The 20,098-nt window shown below is 48.2% G+C and overlaps 1 protein-coding gene across 3 annotated transcripts in view; it reads left to right on the top strand.

Annotated features, from left to right (window-relative positions):
- The window catches only part of fancc (FA complementation group C), a 202,852-nt gene that overhangs the window by 114,893 nt on the left and 67,861 nt on the right, over window positions 1-20,098 (top strand). For all 3 annotated transcript variants that reach the window (XM_038804799.1, XM_038804801.1, XM_038804800.1), the window contains one exon: window positions 18,801-18,957. In XM_038804799.1, the coding sequence (XP_038660727.1) occupies window positions 18,801-18,957 (157 nt within the window). The remainder of the gene's footprint in view (window positions 1-18,800; window positions 18,958-20,098) is intronic.

Here is a 20,098-nt window from a genome sequence, read left to right on the forward strand (position 1 = left end):
GTTCCCGGAAAAAAAATAGTAAGGGTGACCCACGACGCCAGGGGCTCGACCCGCCAGGGGCAGAGAATCGGGGAGGGGGGCCCGGATAACGTCCTGAGCATTGCAAAAGCAGCGCCACCCCCAATTTCGGCGCCAATATGGATTCTCCGGATGATCACCGGATGCGATTTCGGCGTCGAAGACCGAAGAGACCCGCCCGTAATCTTGTTTGATATTTCTATGCCGTACTGAGGGAGTGCTGCATCTTTGGAGGTGTTAATGTTCATGTTAAATGAGGGCAGCACGGTAGCGCAGTGGGTTAGCCCTGCTGCCTCACGGCGCCAAGGTTCCAGGTTCGATCCCGACTCTGGGTCACTGTCCGTGTGGAGTTTGCACATTCTCCCCGTGTTAGCGTGGGTTTCGCCCCCACAACCCAAAATGTGCAGGGTAAGTGGATTGGCCACGCTAAATTGCCCCTTAATTGGAAAAAAAATAATTGGCACTGTAATTTATAGAAAGAAAAAAAAAATGTTCATGTTAAACCATGAGCGAGCTACCCTTTCAGTTTTATATAAAAGATCCTGGGCGGGATTTTCCGTTTCTGAGGCTAAGTTCTATGTTCTAAGTGTTGACGCCAGCGGAGGATGTGTGACGTTTTACAACAGAAAATTCACTGCAACACCTGCACCGATTTTAAATGGACGAGCACCGTCTCCATGTGGAACGCAATCAATTCCATGAAAAATAGTGCCGGATTCATCAGGTCCGTGATTGGCACTCATGAGGCTTACAAGCCGCGGCTGCACTTAAATTGTCCTTACCCTCACACACCGTCCCAGCCAACAAGATGGCTGGAAGGAGAGCAGCGCCACGATTCAGGAACACTGAGCTGGACACCCTCCTGGACGCTATGAAGGAGAGACGGATGATCCTGTACCCCGGCCCGGGAGGAAGGCTGCCAGGCACCGCCGTCCGCCGTGCCTGGGCGCAGGTGGCAGATGTGGTCAGCACTGTGGGCAATGTTGCCCGAACTGGCATGCAGTGCCGCAAGAACCTCCACAACCTCCTCCTCAGGGCGGCTAGGGTGAGTTGGCTGCTCCATGCCCCTGATACTAAGGGCGCCCCCCACCCCCCCTCCCCATAAACCCGTAACTGCCCCACCCGGGACAGCCGAAGCCCCACCCTGCCCCACGTGCCAGCATCCATGCCATCCACCATGGCCGGGTGCCCAGACCACTGAGGCCACCATCTACCCAACCCCTCGGCTACATGTGTCGGACCGTCTAACGGTGTTGTTGCATGTGTGCTCCCGCCTTCTCCTCCCCCCCCCCCCACCACAGGGGATGGCTGTGCACAACCGGCAGGAGCGGGAGAAGACCGGAGGGGGATCAGCAGAACTGCGACCCTTCACCATGCCTGAGAAAGGGGTCCTGAACGTGGCCCAGAGAAAAAGGTATGTCGCTGGGTTGGAGTGCGGCTGCGGGTGAGCAACTGCCGAGTTGCAGTTGCCCATGACACATCTGTCGAGACCCCCCCCCCCCCCCCGGGGCCAGCTGTCTATTCATACTTGTCGTCTTGTGTATTACAGGACCTGCTGGAAATGGGGGCGGCCCATCCGGTGTCCCCCGCCCCCAGTCAGTGCCAGCGTCGGAGACCCCGAGACAGCCGAGCACTGACGGGGAGAGAGCAGCCCCCCGCCCGAGACTCAGGACCACCCTGGAGCTCAGGTCGGAGGAGGACACGGGCTTTTCGTCACAGCTGTCGCCAACACCATCACCTTGGTTGGGTGCATTAGCGAAGAGGCTCTTGGGACACTAACTGGTGCGCACCACACATCTCATCCAGTACAGCAGGTGGAGGTAGGAGCAGTCGAAGGGCCGGATGGTCGGAAGGCAGGCTGACCCCAGGAACCAGCTGACGACCAGACGGGTCCCGTACTTCTGGAACATTCAGTCCTAGTGCAGATGCAGTCAGAGACCCAGGGACTATAAGAGGGGATGATGGTGGGCATCCAGTGCTTCTCAGGAAGCCATGTGCCAGAGCCTGGACATCGCAGTGGCACTCAGCACAGCAGGCCATGGCTGGGAATGTTGGCGGCATTGCCCAGGCGCTGGCCGGCATTGCGCAGACACAGGGCGAGGTGGCCCAGTCCCCGAGGGAGGTGGCCCAGTCCCAGTGGGAGGTGGCCCAGTCCCAGTGGGAGGTGACCCAGTCCCAGTGGGCGGTGGCCCAGTCCCAGAGGGCGGTGGCCCAGTCCCAGAGGGCGGTGCCCCAGTCCCAGAGGAAGGTGGCCAATCACTGCCGGATGTGGCACAGACCCACAGCGTGGTGGCGCAGTCCCGGATGGAGATGGTGCATGCCCCATGCTCCATGGCCGCGAGCATGCAGATCCTGGTCAAGACCAGAGTGGGACTCCAGGACAGGCAGCGCCAGGTGACGCGCGCGCGGGGGGCGGGGAGAGCTCAAGGAATGGCTCTGCTCGTATGCCCGGACCGTGGAGTTGCCCGGGGGCTATCGGTCGCCCCGAAGGAAGAGGAGGTAAGGGGGCCTGTGTCGGTGACTCCCGCAGAGGTGGTGCTGGAACACTGCAACCCCCGCCCCCCGCAGCAGGCAGAACAGGGCGGCACCACGCCATCCGGGACAGTGGCTAGGCCCACACAGGCTGGGCGCCCCAGGTGACGTGCGCCAGCAGAGACCGTTCTCGCAGGGCAGGAGTCACAGCAGGCCGCCTCCACTCCTGCTGTACCGTCTGGGGAACCACCTAAGCGTAGTGTTAGGGCCCATAATGTCAGAAATGTAGACACCAGTTAGGTTGGCACCCGTGCAGGTACAGTTTAGTTATAGGGGCTAGGGCACAGACTTTATATATTTGTTCACAGTAAACACCGTTACAACCCACCTCAGTGCTCTGTCTGGCGGGTCTGGTGGTGGGCTGGCCCGGGGGGGGGGGGGTTGTGAAGAACCAGTGCACACACTTCGGGAGCAACCCCCACCCCCCCAGGGAGCTGACGACCGTGTGATGGACTGACCAGCTCGCATGCAGGTGCTACCGTGGACATGCATCCGACATTGTCATACGGTATGGAGCTCATCGCAGAGCGGGTTGTCAGCATCCTCCATCTTAATGCCCAGACGTGCTGTTACTGCCAACCCAGGGCCCCCACCTCGTAGCACTGCAGGTGTTTATAACGGAGGAGTGTGCAAGCGGGTGGTTTGGTGGTGTGGGAAGTGAGGGGGTGTGGGTTTGGGATGTGTTGTCCGTGCCTCGGGCCAGCTCCCCCCTCCACCCCCTCCCTCCTAGCCAGCCAACCTGGAGGCGATCAGAATGTCTCGAGCGTGTTGACCCGGACGGGCATGTCATGCGGCCTCCACTGCCTGCCTGGGCCCCATATTCTGCTCATCGTCTCCCTCCCCCGCATCCTCCTCGTCAGATGAGGCCTGCCCTTCCTCCTCATCCTCCTCCCCCAGCCCATTGCCCCTCTGCTGCGCCATGTTGTGGGCGACCTTCTCAGCCTGGAGGGCCCCTCCAGGGCGGCCCAGTCATTTTGAAGCGCACCTTCAGGAGACTGAAGCACTGCTCGATCACACTCCTGGTCGCTGTATGGGCGTCGTTGTATCAGATCTCCTCATCGATCATTGGCCTCCAGATAGGTGTCATCAGCCACGGCTGCAGCAGGTAATCCCTGTCACGCACCCTCAGCCGGAGACATGCATCCCGTCGATCTCCCCCTGGAAACGGGGCATCCTGGCTATGGCGACGAATCCCGCTGCCCGGGTATGCAGGTGGGCTTGATCCACATTGAAATATACGTATTGATCCGCCTGGGCATATTGAGCTTCTGTGACGGCGTGGATGCACCTGTGTGCTGAGGTCTGAGAAATTCCGGACAGGTCCCCAGTCGGCAACTGGAAGGATCCCATCGTATAGAAGGTCAGGGCAACCGTCACCTTGACAGTCACCAGGAGAGGGTGTCCTCCCCCACACCCCTGCAGTGCCAGGTGTGCCATCAGCTGGCAAATGTGTCGCACTGTCTCTGCTCATTTGGAGTCTCTGACGGCATGCTGGGTCTGACAGATCTTCGAATGACAGGTGCTGTTCATACCCACGAGGCCTCATGTTGTGCCTCCTTGGCACCTCCTCCTCCTCGGCATGTTGGGCGGCCAGCCGTCCGTCCTGTGTGGCCGCCACCTGCCCCTCTGCAGCCCAATCCTCTGCTGGCCGCTCCTCTGCTGCAGCTTCCCCCTCCTCTCAGAGCAGCTCCCGCTCACGCAGCCGCAGGGCATCCCGCAGAGCTGTGAGCATCACCAGGGCGGCCACCATTGCTGGTTGAACGCCAAACGCCATTATCTGCAGGGGGTGAAAGGCCAACATGTTTGCATGGTGCATACTCCTGTGCTTAACCAGGTTCCGTGGGCTACATGGTGGCCCCGGTTGGCAGTATGGGCTCCACCCCCACGTGTCCTTCCCCTACCCTCTCACCCCGGCCGCGTCGGTGACTGGCACCGTCGTTGCCCCTGGTCCTGGCGCCCGTCCCTGCTGCCAGGGGTACCGTTGGCTGGTACTGCCCTCACTGGGGGCTACCGTAGGTGTGGCCCTGGGTGGTCCCCTGATCGGTGGCGACCGATTGTGGGGTGTTTGGGGGTAAGGGGGCTCGCTGCGATGTGGGTTGCAGGGGGTGGGCGCACCTGTATGGCCGGTGCCACTGTGTAGAACCAGGGGCTGAGGTGTGGGTGCACAGCACGATGGCCACCTTAATGATGGTTGGTGCCTGGGCACCACTGCAGTCCTGTGAGGGGGGGGGGGGGGGTCCTACCAAACCAAACTCTCCCTCGCTCAACAGCCATGACACCAGGTTCACGATTTTTGAAACGACAACTGAACCATGCCGTCGGCAACTCGACCCACTGGAGGCAGTGAATCTCGGCGGCTTTGGAGAATAGGTTGTCAGGCCCATTAATTATATGCCTACTTACTTATAAATGTCGCGCGGCACCTACCACGATTTTGGCGTTGGATGCTATTCCTTGCCCAATTGTGTTTTGCGATTTTGCCATGTGCAATTGGAGAATCCCGTCCCCTATGTTGCTATTTTAAAAGGAACAGGGGAGTTCTCCCAGGTGTCCTAGCCAATAATGATCTAAACATCAGCACTAAAATAAGTTACAAAAGTATAATACTATGGGCACAGGAAATACTCAGCAGGTTTGCTGTCATCTGTGGAGAGAGAAACCGAGTTAACAATTCAGGCTGAGGAACATTAACTCCGTTAGTAACGCCGAAGGGAACCCGGAGGAAATGGAAGAGACGGCCATCGGCCTCGAAAGCCGTGTAGTGGCGGTCCTCCGGGCGGATTGAGAGCTGGTGGTATGCAGACTTCAGATCCACCGTGGAAAATAGCCGATATTGAGTGATCTGGTTAACCATGTCTGCAATTATGGGGACGGGATACGCGTCTAGGAGCGTAAAGCGATTTATGGTCTGGCTATAGTCAACGACCATGAAAATTTTTCCCCGGTCTTGACGACCACCACCTGAGCTCTCCAGGGACTATTACTGGCCTCTATGATCCCCTCACTGAGCAGCCATCGGACCTCCGATCGGATAAAGACCCTATCCTGTAGGCTGTATCGCCTGCTGCGAGTAGCTACTGGTTTGCAATCTGGAGTGAGATTGGCAAAGAGAGGAGGGGGGAGATGCGCAGCGTGGCTAGGCTGCAGATAGTGAGTGAGGGCAGGGTCCCGCCGAAGCTGAGGGGGAGGCTCTTGAGGTTGCACTGGAAATCCAGGCCTAATAAGAGTGGCGCGCAGAGGTCAGGCAGGACATAAAGTTTAAATTTTGAATAATTAGTGCCTCGAATTGTGAGCACAGCGACGGTGCGTCCTTGGATTTGGACTGAGTGGGAGCCCGAAGCGAGGGCGGTAGTTTGGCTCACAGGAAAAATAGGAAGCGAACAGCGTCTTACCAGCTCTGGGTGTATGAAGCTCTCGGTGCTCCCGGAGTCAAAGAGGCATGGCGTGCTGTACCCGTTGATCTGGACCTCCGCCATCGAACTTCGTAGGTGCTTGGCGCGGGATTGATCTAGGGTGACCGCGTTGAGTAGCGGGCCGCGTGGTGAGTGCCCGGGAAAGTCGTCTTCCGAGTGGGTGTCCGGTCGAGTAGATGTCGGTATGTTCTGGCGAGCTGAGTTGCGGGCTGCGTGATGAGTGCCCGGGGAAGTCGTAGTCTCCAGATGAGCTTTCTGAGCATGCAGATGCAGATGGGGCCCGTGGATCGCACGTGGTGAGCGGCAAGGAAGGTGGCGTCCAAGATGGCGGCCCCCATGAGTCGCACGTGGCCGGCCGCATGGTGGGGGTTTGCCAAGATGGCGGCCCCCATGGATCCCACGTGGCGGGAGGGGGCGGAGACGGGTCGCAGGCCGCAGCGTTTCGGGCCCCGCGAGCCTGCTGGTGTTGGGAGCGATTTGTTCCCTCTACTGGGGAGTTAGAAACTGGGGCCCTTTTCGCGAGGCACACTCTGGCATAGTGGCCTTTCTTCCCGCAGCTGCTGCAGGTCGCGGATCGGGCTGGGCAGTGCTGCTGCGGGTGCTGGCTTTGGCCACAGAAATGGCAGGCTGGGGCAGCTGAGTAGCTGGCTGGAGCAGCTGAGTAGCTGGCTGGGGCAGCAGAGTAACTAGCTTTGGCAGCGCGGTAGCTGGGGGGCCGTGTGGCACAGGCCTGGGGGGATTGTTGGTCGGGGGTCCACGATGAGGTCGCGGGGTCCGCAGGAAACGAGGTGAGGCTGTGGAAGGAGACTTCCATAGTGGTAGCAGCCTCCACAGTAGTATCTAAGCCCTGGGCCGCCTTTTCTCGCAGTCTTTGGCGCACATAGTTAGATCTAAGGCCCGCTACGAAAACGTTCCACACAGCAAGCTCCCTATGTTCAGCTGCGGTAACGGCTTGATAATTACAGTCATTAGAAAGATTGTACAGTTCCCATACAAATTCGGCTAGCGTTACATGTAGGCCGCTGACGGCGAGTCGTAAACACGTGGCGTGCATAAACCTCGTTATTGGGCCTAACGTACATTTTGTCCAATATTGCCAGCGCTGCGGTGTAAGAACCGGCCGGATTTAGCTGTGTGGAGATTCTGTGGCTTACCCTCGCGTGCAGTAGGCTGAGTTTTTGTTCCTCCGTTGTTCCAGCGGTGCTGGCTTCTGCCAGATAGGCCATAAAACATCTCAGCCAGTGGGAAAAAAATTTCCTTAGCCTCTGCATCCTGCGTGTCGAGTTCTAGGCGTCCGGGCTTGAGGGCTGCTTCTATGATTTACTTCGACTGTTTCGTAAGTATATTAAATTGATGGAACCATCAATTCTACGGACACGTGCTTGTAGGATTAGAATAGCGGTTTTAATATACTTACAACAGAGCCAGCCTGTTAGCCGTTGAACTTTCGGTGAACTGGCTGGCTGACTCTGTGGCACGGATCTTTATACAGCAGCTCCAGGGGGAGGAGTTCTGGGCGGAGCCAAGGGGGGAGCCCAGTACAAACTCTCGGTTACTCCCAGAGCTACTCCCCCTGGTGGTCAGGTAGTGCAACTGCACTTACAATATTGATACATATATATATATATATATACTTGGAACAGAGTGACATTGGTAACTATAATACCGTGTGAATCTCATTCACCACAAGGTGCCGTTTGTACTCTCCACAATGTATTACTCATTTCTTTGCTGTTTATCCCTTCGTGGTTGTTGCTGTACCATATTGTAGATCACAGTCAAACATCATGTAAAGCAAAATACTACGAATGCTGGAAATCAGAACTAAAAACAGAAAATGCTGGAAGTACTCACTCGATCTGGCAGCATATGGAGGAAGGTAAAGAGTAACACCGAACTTTCCAATTGTAAAATGAAGAGGACTGATCAACTGCATTGTACATTAAAAAAAGGGTCTGCTTGGTTTTATTATCATATGTATGCACTGTTATGATGGTTGTTAAGAACCCTACTGATGTTAAATGTGAGATTATCCCAAAACCCAACGTAACCGATAGATGCCGGGAGATCCCACTTCTGGAATCTAGTCGGGTTGCCACACCATGCGAGATCTAAAGTGATATTGGGCGGGATCACTTTCTGGCAAATCTGCATATTAGACTGGGTCAGCTAGTCTCACTCTAATATGCATTCTCAAGATCTATCCAAGGCATAGGATCTCACCCCCTCGCCTTGGAGAACTCAGGCGTGCATTCAGTGCTGGTTCCACAAACGGTGACCAGAGGGAACGGCACTTGTGGGCCTCCCAGAGGATTGGAGGCCCCCAGGTGCATGTCCTCTGGGCAGGGTGACACCCTGGCCCTGCTGGTGCCACCTGTGTGAATTCAGGCTGAAAGTCTTGCCGCCACCCTACAAATATTCAGTTTCCAGACACTGTTACCATCATTATCCCGTGTATGTGGGCACTATTGTTGGTTTCAGTTTAAGTGAAAATTAGCTAGGATTCCTGCACTTCGTTGTGATCCTAAAGTTCTGCTAGACTTGTGCACATACAGGAAATGGATTAGGTTCCATTGTAATGCGGTGGTGTAACATTGATATTCAAGACCCAACATGATTAATTATGAAAAAATTATGGGGTGGTGGATGACACTTAAGCAACTGTGCTCATATTGAATACCCACAAGAGATGTGGAAATTGGCTGAAAGAGGAGGGAAAGAGAAATTACCTGAAGCTTTTGTTTACCTCTGATAAATTTTTCTACCTTTAAGTAATTATTTTCTTAGGTCAGGTAGTGATGTGCATACAAATGGCTGTGCAGAGGAAAATATATTGCATCAACATTTTGTTGGTGAGGTAAAATTTACAGTAACTCATGAAAGTTGGTATTAAATTATACGGTTCCTTTTTTGTAAACTTTGCCTCTTTACTGTAAGTCTGGTTCGATGATATAGAGTGCATAATTTATAGTTTCCTCGCCCACAGGCATATCCTGTAAAGAAAGCCCTGTTTAAAGTACTGTTTGATAGAGCAATCCTTTTGTATAGGCTGTTAGGATCCCAACTATTTGCAATTTGTAAAACTGAGAAAATATTATTGCACCACAGGAGTGAGAACACTGACCAATGGGTATCTTTTATGTTGAAATAAACTTTAATTTAAACACAGAATTAACCACATTAGTGAAGAAATAGCTTTACAATTAATAGTCACAACATGCAAGTAAAAGAGACAACCTTAGTTTACTTCATAAACCTGCCACTTTATTCCAATTGAGAAAGCTAATATATTTCAAATACCACTCATGAGTAAAGTTAACAACCAGGTTTCTACTTGCTTTTCTCTGTGTAACGTTTTTGGAGTGAGAACATTTCAGGACCAAACTGAAACACCTCTGTTCAGATGCGAGTTCTAGGACCAACTGCCTTTTCAGACAGATCTGGCTTCTCCCATTAACTATGCCATTTGTACCCAAAGTGTAAGGCATTCTTTTGTCTCCTCTTACAAGATGTACCTTGACTTATTCAGCCAGGACCAAACCCAATACTTTTCATAAATTATCTGCACCTCAGGGGTCCTTCAAACCTAATCAATATTCCATTAGCTAGCTATCTGTAAACAAGTAAATTGTCTTAGAGATCTATTAGTAGAACACTTCACCTGTAAATCAATGATTATCTCACTTTTACAACACCTTGATTACTGCTCTGGCAGGCATACTATCTGTATGCGTTTTAACCCAGATTTTAATAACATTACCACAAAATATGACAATTTTTCTTATTTTCACCACCAGCTTCCAAAGACAGCATTGTAGGACAAACAAATTATTGAAATGTCATTGTATGACAAACAAATTATTGAAATAAAAAAGAAAAATAACATTGTACCGTAACCTCTACAAGTAATCTCAAGTCTTCCAATGCTGTCTTCTGCCATGTTTGAGTTTTCCTGTTTAACAATGATTTGTTTTCTCATAGTTTGCTCACTTCTCAGGAATATTTGCTACTTTTTCACAACAATGTAATTTAAATTTACTGTTACAAAATGTATTGTTTTTAATTATACTGACCAAAACAGAATATTTATTTACATTATTTCTACATTACCATAAATTATGAAAATAACATGCACAGTATAAATGTGCGGTATTGAACTTTAAAAATGGTGCTATATATAAACTAGGTAAACAGAGTAATTGGTTAATAGGGCTGAATGTTCAATGGTTTTAAGTTATATTTTATTAACAAGTATTCGGAATTGTAGCGTACCTACATTGAAGATGATGCATTGTACTTAAAATGTCATTAAGAGAACATGTGATATGATCACCACAAGCTGATGGGATGAAAATCTACTCCCTTGTAATTCATGGTCCTAAAGTACTACCTGTATTAGTTTGAGAATTTCAACCCAATTTACCGCGGAGAGTGGTATCCACAACAAAGCTTCTTCTAATTCAGTGCAGATTGGCAACTCATTTGGTGAAACAAAAGAATGGTTGCTTTAGAAAATGGAAATGTCATGATTTTTAAATGGTACCTGTTCTCGTAAGATCGTATTGAAAAACATTTTGGCATTTCTGAGATGCCACATGGACAAATCAATTATGAACCGTGTTGTGAAATGTTGTGTTTTTAAGGTTTGGAATTTGTGTGCATTTCAAATATTACAAAAAGCTGAGAAAGCAAAGAAGTGGAGCATCTACCTTATATTTGTGGATAGGTTCTTAAAGAAATGCTGTAGTTCCAAGTGATGATTTCAGTCAGTATATCGGTAGTTGACATTTGTACCTAATGAGCAGAGTAGTCCTATGCTCGAGGGCTGGTGGGTCATTTTCCTCTGTTCCACTCCTGTCAGTCAGTCCTGATGGCTAGTACAATATGATATTTCTGTACTCAGGAATATGAAGCACTGTCAGGAAACAGCAATAGTTTTAAGTAATCTATGTTTGAACATTAGAATTAAGGTATAGCTTTAAGGGAGTTTAATTTTCTATTTCCGTGTGAGAAAGGGTTAAAGCTTCAGTTAGCTCATGTAAAACAAAGGTGCCTGCATTGTAATTAATGGAGTTTAAAGAACGACTCGGCTGTTGCTAAGTACCCAGGGGCCCACAATTGGAACCAGGTACCTGAGAAGAAAGCAGCTCTCATGTAAACTGCCAGCAAAGAAGCGGGACAGTAGAATAAGGGATAGCAAACAAGTCCCAGAAGCTAAAGAACAGATAGTTCTAAAAACCAGGGAATGAAGAGAAGTCCCAGGAAGACTAAACTCAAAGGGGCAACAGGAACTGAATTCTAAACAAGGTACAGTTTACTGAAGTTAAAGAGAGGGGCTGAGACAGAGTCTCAGTTAAAGAGAGAGCGTAAATGTGTAGACCCGGTAAAGTTGGCAAGCAAGACGCCAGATATCTAAAGTAATCCTAAGGTTTGTGAAACCTTAATACAGCCTATGAAGCAAGGCTGGGTACCTGAGAGATTATGTGGAAGCTTGAATTCACATGGCAATCTAAAGCCCTGAATACTGAAAGGAGAGATAGAAATCTGCAAGTGGATCCTTGATGAAGACATCTCAGAGAAATCTATGTTTGGGAGAAGATTCTCAGCTGTGGTTTTCAAGAGTGGAGTTTGGAAACACACATTGGAAATTGGGGTTCCACTGAGACCAATTGACACACAGTGTGATCAGCATCAGGGGGGATTTGATGAAAAATCCACAGACGATGTATTGGGTGGTCTGCCACTTGGTTTCAGAATGGGGTGTGTCTGACCACAGTTGGCCTGTTGGTTTACAGAGCCTGTGTACTTACCGAGAACATTATCGTAAAAGATGTATTTTGTAACTTGTATTACCCGTCTAAATCTGTGTACATCTGAGAAGATATAGGTGGGGTGAAGGAGTATTGTATTATATTCAATCTTTTCATGTTTAATAAATGTTTTATTATTATCGTAAAAGTTAATTGGCAATCCTGTTCATCCATGTCTATAAACAAAAAATAAAAGTTTGGTCGAGTGAGCCAGGGTTCCATTCTAGGGTCTGACTGTCCAGTATTAACATCATTTGGATCTTAACAGCATCTCACTGAAAACTCAAATCTATGTCACCCCATTACTCTGATTAAATCAGTACGTACAACTTTGTTCCACTGAACTGACCTTTAAATGGCACATCCTATACATCAAAGCTTATTATCTCTGCAAAACCACTCATTCATTCCAATTTCAATCATTCCACTGCTGGAACCCCTGCACGTGATTGTGCCACCTACAGACTTGATAGTTTGAGTATTGTGCCTCCTGGCTGTCTATCATCTAACCTTCATGAACTCAATTAGTCCAAAACTCATTGCCTGTATTCTTTTTCACAAAGTCTTTGTTCATCATTCCAGATGTGGGTTCCCTGTTCTCCTGTACATTAAATATAAAGGGGCTACCCTCATCATCAGATCCATGCATCTCCCACCCCTTCACATCCATCCAGTTTTCAATAAGCCTTCTTAAACTTCCCCTTCCTGACTATTTTGTTTCTATTTGGTGACGCACCTTAGGATGGTCTTATTTTAAAAGCACATTGGCCTGATTTTGAGGTAAGAATACAAGGAGCACTAACCATTCTTAAGGAGTAAATCGGGCAGCACGCACGGTTAAACATGGACATCAGGAAGTTGCTGTCCGAATTTTCAAGCTCCTCTCCTTTGCTCTAAGTGTCTCATGAATTTTTAATTTCTTGATGAGTTTTAATGACTGCCAAACAATCTCTCTGACACTGAAAATTTACTTTGAAAGAATGCTACAATTTTAATTGTTGGAGAATTAAAAAAACTAAGATACTTTTTAAAAACCTTTTCTTTCTGTCTTTATGGGGTCAGACAGGAAAGTGAGGTTAAGGCCACAATCACATTAGCCATTGTTATTGGCCAGGGTTTGAAAAATCCAAAGTGTATTATGGAGTTCACCTAGCCTACAATTTTTTGTTGAATTTTGCTAGGATGAGCACAAGAGCCTTCACTTCAGGTGTGATTCAACAGTCTTCCTAGATACTTTAGTCAAAATAAGCTTTATTCTAAGAACTTAGTCAACATTTATATAAACAAAGAGCAAGATTTGTTATCAAATACAAACATAAAGATTCCCCACAACTAGAGTAATCTGTGTATAACACTTAATGAATTCCCCCTTAACTGTTCCAATTCAAAAACAAAATCCCATAAACCAACACCCCTTTTCAAGGGCGTGGCCCAGCACTCTGCATTCTCACTTGAATAAGACTGGCCTTTCCCTGAGATTCTGACCCCGTCTCACCAGCAGGTTTAAACCCTTCCGGAAAGCAAACTATATCTTTTAAGTTACCAAAACAGCAGGTAGCTATAATCAATGGGTTCTTTATTGGAACAGATATTTAAAATGAAAAACGAAAGAGATAGGTCAAAACGCTTCTGTTTTCTGTCTGAGCTCAGAGCAGCCAAATGTGAAAGCAAAACCAAAAATAGCTCACAGAGCCACAGCCACACAATGACATCACTGAAGCCATGTGATAAGACAAAAACCTTTCTTAAAGGGACACTCCCATGACACCATGATCTTGTGGAATAGCGGAAAAGGCTTGATGCACTGAATGGCCTACTCCTATTTATTTTGTTTTTTTTAATCTTTCTCTCAATTTGATCTTTCTTCCCTCTTTTTACTTTGCTTTATGTGCGTGATTTGACATTGAATTAAATATGTCAACGTGCATTTCTTGGTTCATACACTATTTCTCAGAATGCTTCCGAGCCATCAGTTGAGGAGACATTGTTATTTGCCATCTTCACACGAGTCAAAGATTGCCTGTAGGATATCATGCTCTGTAATAACTGTCCGTCGCTGAATAAAAGAACACAAAAGTTTGTGGGCAAGTGTAAACTTAATTCATTTGCTGCTAATTGCAAAATGTGAGCCAATATCAATGCAGCTGGTTATTGTTTCTTGCATAACAAAAGTGACCACACTTCAGGGTAACATGGTGCAAGTACGAATAACGTGTTATATGAAAGGAAGTCTCTCTGGTAGATATGCAAGTGGCAAATGAAGATAGCATCTTCTGCTTTAGAAAATGTTCTGTCTCATGTTTTTTAATGTTGGGTAATTAAGTGTATTTTGTGTTTTGGAAATGTTAGCAAGTATTTTCATGCTCAAACTAAATGATTCTGAATACAAGTGGCTGAGATCTAGTGGCCATGCTAGCAGCAGGCAGAAATCCCGTAATGGCCGCAAAATTTTGCAACCCAAAACGGGATTTGCACTGGCGAGATTTTGGTTTGTGATCTTCCCCACCCCTCTCTGATGAACCGATCAGGTACATGCTGACCTTGCCAGGTCTATCACACCTTGCTCCACCAGTGTGATGGTGCAATCATGCCCTAGATTGTCTGTGCACTGAGTGCCAGAAAATCTGGAGTGTAACTCGGCTGTGTACAAAGAACAATACAGCACAGGAACAGACCCCAATGCCCTCCAAGCGTGCGCAGAGCACGAGTCCCATCTAGTCCAACCACCTATATCCTGCTATACCCCGTCTGTTCATGTGCCTATCCTGATAAGTCTTAAAGGTCACTAACGTATCTGCCTCACCCACCTCACTTGGCAGTGCATTCCAGGCCACCACCACCCTCTGTGTAAAAATGTTTCCCGCACATCTCCACTGAACCTGTCCCCTCTCACCTGGAATTTGTGCCCCCTTGTAATTTTAAATTCCGCCCTGGGAAAAAGCCTCCAACTCTTCACCCTATCTATACCTCTAATAATTTTATAAGCTTCTATCAGGTCGCCCCACAACCTCCGTCTCTCTAGGAAGAACAAGCCCAGTTTATTCAATCTCTCCTCATAGCTAATACCCTCCACACCAGGCAACATCCTGGTAAATCTTTTCTGTATTCTCTCCAAAGCTTCCACGTTCTTCTGGTAGTGCAGTGACCAGAATTGGACACAGTATTCCAAATCTGTTCTAACCAACATTCTATATAACCGTTAACATAATTTTTGAGCTTTTATACTCGATTCCCCGTCCTATGAAGGCAAGCATGCCATGTGCTTTCTTTACCGCCATCTATACCTGTGCTGCCACTTTTAAGGATCTGTAGACCTGCACACCCAGATCTCTCTGTGTGTCTATACTCCTGATGGTTCTGCCATTTATTTTATAGCTCCCACTTGAATTGGATCTTCCAAAATGCATCACCTCTCATTTGTCCGGGTTAAATTCCATCTGCCATTTCTCTGCCCAATTTTGCAGCCTATCTATATCCTTTTGTATTCTCTGACAATCTTCATCACTATCAGCAACTCCTACAATCTTAGTATCATCCGCAAACTTGCCAATAAGACCCCCTACGTTTTCTTCCAAGTCATTTGTGTATATATATATATATATATTACAAAGAGCAGAGGTCCCATTACTAATCACTGAGGAACACGACTAGTTACAGACCTCCATTTGGAAAAACACCCTTCCACTTCTACCCTCTGTCTTCTATGGCCAAGCCAATTCTGAATCCATCCAGCAATTCACCAATGACCCATTTAATCTTTTGCACCAGCCTGCCATGAGGGGACTTATCAAAATGCTTTAATAAAATCCATGTAGCCAACATCCACAGCCCTTCCCTCGTCAATCATTTTTGTCACCACCACAAAAAATTCAATTAAATTAGTGAAACATGACCTCTCTCGTACAAAACCATGCTGTCTGTCGCTAATAAGACAATTCACTTCCAAATGTGCATAAATCCTGGGCGGAATGGGGGTCGGAGAATCGCCCGGGGCCGGCGTCAATCCCGCCCCGCCGTGGCCCGAATTCTCTGCCACCCGGGAATCGGCGGGGGCGGGAATTGCGCTGCGCCGGTCGGGCGCCGGGGTCCGGGGGGGGGACGATCTGGCCCCGGGGGGTGCCTCCACGGTGGCCTGGCCCGCGATCGGGGCCCACGGATCGTCGGGCGGGCCTGTGCATTCACCATGGCGGGGGCAGAACTAGTACTAGGTCCAATGTAGCCCCCTCTCTTGTCGGACTATCCATGTATTGTTCCAAAAACCTTCTTGGACACACTTAACAGATTCCTCACCATCCAGACCCCTAGCCCTAAGGGATTTCCAGTCAATATGAGAAAAATTTAAGTCTCCCACTACACTACAACAACCCTATTATTTCCACATATATCAAGAATAGAACATAGAACATAGAACAGTACAGCACAGAACAGGCCCTTCGGCCCTCAATGTTGTGCCGAGCCATGATCACCCTACTCAAACCCACATATCCACCCTATACCCGTAACCCAACAACCCCCCCCCCTTAACCTTACTTTTATTAGGACACTACGGGCAATTTAGCATGGCCAATCCACCTAACCCGCACATCTTTGGACTGTGGGAGGAAACCGGAGCACCCGGAGGAAACCCACGCACACAGGGGGAGGACGTGCAGACTCCACACAGACAGTGACCCAGCCGGGAATCGAACCTGGGACCCTGGAGCTGTGAAGCATTTATGCTAACCACCATGCTACCCTGCTGCCCCTATCTGCCAACATATCTGATCTTCAACTTCCCGTGGGCTGTGCTGTGGCTGTTGGGAGGCCTGTAGTACACCCCCATCATAGCGACTGCCCCCTTCCTGTTTCTGAGTTCTACCCACAATGCCTCGTTACTTTGATTCTTCCATCGTCTCCTCCCTCTGTACAGCTGTAAAATGTTCTCTAACTGGTATTGCAACTCCCCCACCTCTTTTGTGTTCCTCCCTGTCTCGTCTAAAACACCTATGTCCTGGAATACTTAGCTGCCAATCCTATCCCTTTTTTAACCAAGTGCCCATTACAGCAACCGCATCCAAGTTCTGCATGTGAATCAAGGGCGCGATTCTCCGCAAATCCGGCGTGCCGTGAAGGCTGGCGTGAAACTGGCCGTGTTTCACGCCAGCCTCGGAGCTCCGTCCCGGGACCCGATTCTCCTCCCCGGGCGGGGCTAGTATCGGGGCCGGGGGAATCACGGCGACGCGGAGTTAGCGAATGTCGCTAACTCTGCCCGCCAAGAGTCACGCCGGCTATCGCGCACGATGATGTCAGCCGCGCATGCGCGGATTGGACGGCTCCAACCCGCGCATGCGCGGATGACGTCACCACGCAGACGCGTCAAACCCGCGCATGTGCGGGCTGTCATGCCCCTCGCCGCCCCGCGGACTGATCCTGCGGGGCGGCGGAAGAACAAATAGTGCGCGGGTATCGGACCCGCTGCCCGCGATCGGTGCCCACCGATCGCAGGCCCATGCCACCCTTGGCACGGCCGTAAAAAACGGCAAGCAGCGATTCGTGTCAGGGGGCGGCCCGAGGGGGCAGAGAATAGCGGGAGGCCGTGAAAATTGTCGGGAAGGCCCTCCCGCTATTCTCCGACCCGTCGTGGGCAGCGGAGAATGGCGCCCCAAGGCTTTAAGTTCATCTGTCATACGCGGTGCATTGGAAATATACACGCCTGTTTTCAGTCTGAATCTGACACTGCCAGATTTTGGGAAAATTCTTCCTGGTGGCTTTAATTATTGTTGGAAGGTCGCAGGACTTCTGGCAGTGGGGGCAACGGAGGTAGTGCTAATGGGATTTGTGTATTTTTCTGGGGTATTTGGGTGGGTTGAAGGAGGGTATCAGCCTTTATCAATTCTCTCGCCCAAAAGCTTTGAAGTAGTTCTTTTCCATTACTGAACCAGGAGCGAGGATCTGGATTTTTGTCTCGGATCTAGGAAATGCGAATTGGATCAGTTCCTGATTTTGTCCAAGTCCATCTGCCCATACTCATCATACCTTCATTTCCTGGTGTTGTGAACTGGCAGGGTTTGGGTTTCTTGACTCCCGAGGCAGTGTCAGAGGAGCGTGAATGCCGAGGTGGGCTGGTTAGAAAGCCCAAATTGGTTCTCTGGGACATTGATGACCCAGCTCTTCAAAAACTTTATGCCTCCTCATTCTTGCCCCTCTCACCACACCTCACCCACCCTCCAAGTCACCTCATGCTCCCCATGCTTTCTACATGTACTCTTACTTTCCTATGGCCCCTCCATACCCTCACCCACCTTTACATCCCAACCCACCTTTCCATGCCTCCCATGTATCCTCCATAGCCACTCAACCAGTATCCATTCTGTACTATCTTCAAGAGCAATGTGGAATTTCTGTGAAGTTCCTGTTCAGCTTCCCCCATAATATCAGTGGGATACCAGTGGATGGAAGGTGTAATGTTACATTTGCAATCTCTGGGTTTCCGTTGATCTTTCCTCAAAGGTATGTTGGGAGATCATCACACAAGCTCCATACATGTCTTTTCATGCACCTGGATTTATTTTGGAAGTTAATATGTTGAAAATTAAACATAGCAGACGGGACTTTTCTGTATTTGGGAGTGCAAAAATTTGAACCGTGATATTTTCCATTTTAAACCTTATCAAACATTTTGCAGATTAATGGTTACTGTTGTAAATTTATAATCTCTGCAAAGTTTTGCTGAACAATGTGATGTTTAGAATTTGTGCTAAAAATATGATTCTTATTTATATCAGAAGAAAGTTGGTAAAGACTGTATTGCTCTCCAGTTGCATCCAGCAATCATCTTCAAGATTCTTGTTACTTTTAGTGACAGAGATGTGTGTTTTGTTAATTATAGGACAATAGATATGAATTATACCTGATGCCATTTTCACAGGATTGGAGGTAGACAGATCTGCTGTGATGTAGATCTTTTTAGCTTGTGAGATTCAAAATCTCATTAAAATAAGAATACTAATTTCCAAGTTTTTCTTTCTTTCCTCCCCTGCCTTGATAGGAAAAAGATTTTCTTGTCTGAGGCTGCAGTGATGAGCTTGTGGCTGCGTTCCCTCCCTAGTCTGGAACAAGGTTTTTTCCATCTTATTGAAACTTTGATTTCTCAACCGTGTGCATCTTTACTGGAAGTTGAAGCTATTATCACGGATTCATTGCTGGTAAGTCACTTAATTAGAAACGAGCTTTAGATAATTATGGTGCGCTTGATTTAGCCCCCAGTGAATTTACATTTGATGTTTTGGAAATGTTTCAAACTCAAGGACTTTGCGAAGAATTACACTGGCAGCGCCTAAGTAAGCATGTTTTATTATCTATATAATAGAATACTTGAAGGGGAAAATTTGCAGGCTGTGGGGAAAGAGAAGGGTGTGGAAGTAATTGGATAGCTCTTTCACAGAGTTGGTACAGGCTTGATGGTCCTAATGACCGCCCCCTGTGCTCTGAATCATAGAAGAATGCATCACGGAAGGGGGCCATTTGATCCATCGTATGTGAGCCAGCCCTTTAAGAGTTATCTAATTATTCTCGTTCCCTTGCTCCTTCCCCAAAGACCTGCAACTATTTAAAAAATATAAACATTTATTTTCACACTTGGGTCTCCCCAGACCACACTCTATTGTGCACCACTAGTGCATACAGGTAATCTTCCCCCAGACCATTGTTAATGTTCCTGGCTGTTGACAGCAGTAAAGTAGCCAAAACTACTTGTCTCTTAATTTTGTGGAGGTATCAGTTCCTGAATTACAGGTTGGATTAGGACATTTTACTATAATTGTGGTACTGTGTTGCAAGTTATTTATAATCATACCTAATTGACATTCTTGAGAAAATTTGCTTGGCATTACTACATGAATGCCTGTGTGCCCTATGCCTGTGATATTCCAGTTCAATTTCAACGCATTATGCACTTTAAAAATAAAAATGAACTGCACCATGCAATTTACTCAATTGTAGAGTCAAATGGATTGCTGCTGATTTATGATTAGGTATTGTCTTCACTCATACAATGTAAATTCTACCCTATCACTCAGCAGCATGCCCTAATTCTCCCATGTTGTAAAGTAATAGCCTTTTAAAGTGATTACAATCTGAAAATAAAAATGTAAAGGGAAAGATTCCAAATTTATGCATTTCCTCTTGGCGCTTGATGGTCTATGAATGGATTTATTTTTGAAACTTAGAACAATTGTACTTAAACCAATGGTACAATTTCTTGTGTAGAATTGCTCTGTGAATGACTGATTCCATTTGCTTGAGTGCTATATTGCTAATACACGTACCAACTTCAAACCTTTGCGT

The sequence above is a fragment of the Scyliorhinus canicula genome, chromosome 8 (assembly GCF_902713615.1).
Source record: "Scyliorhinus canicula chromosome 8, sScyCan1.1, whole genome shotgun sequence".
Taxonomy (NCBI): domain Eukaryota; kingdom Metazoa; phylum Chordata; class Chondrichthyes; order Carcharhiniformes; family Scyliorhinidae; genus Scyliorhinus; species Scyliorhinus canicula.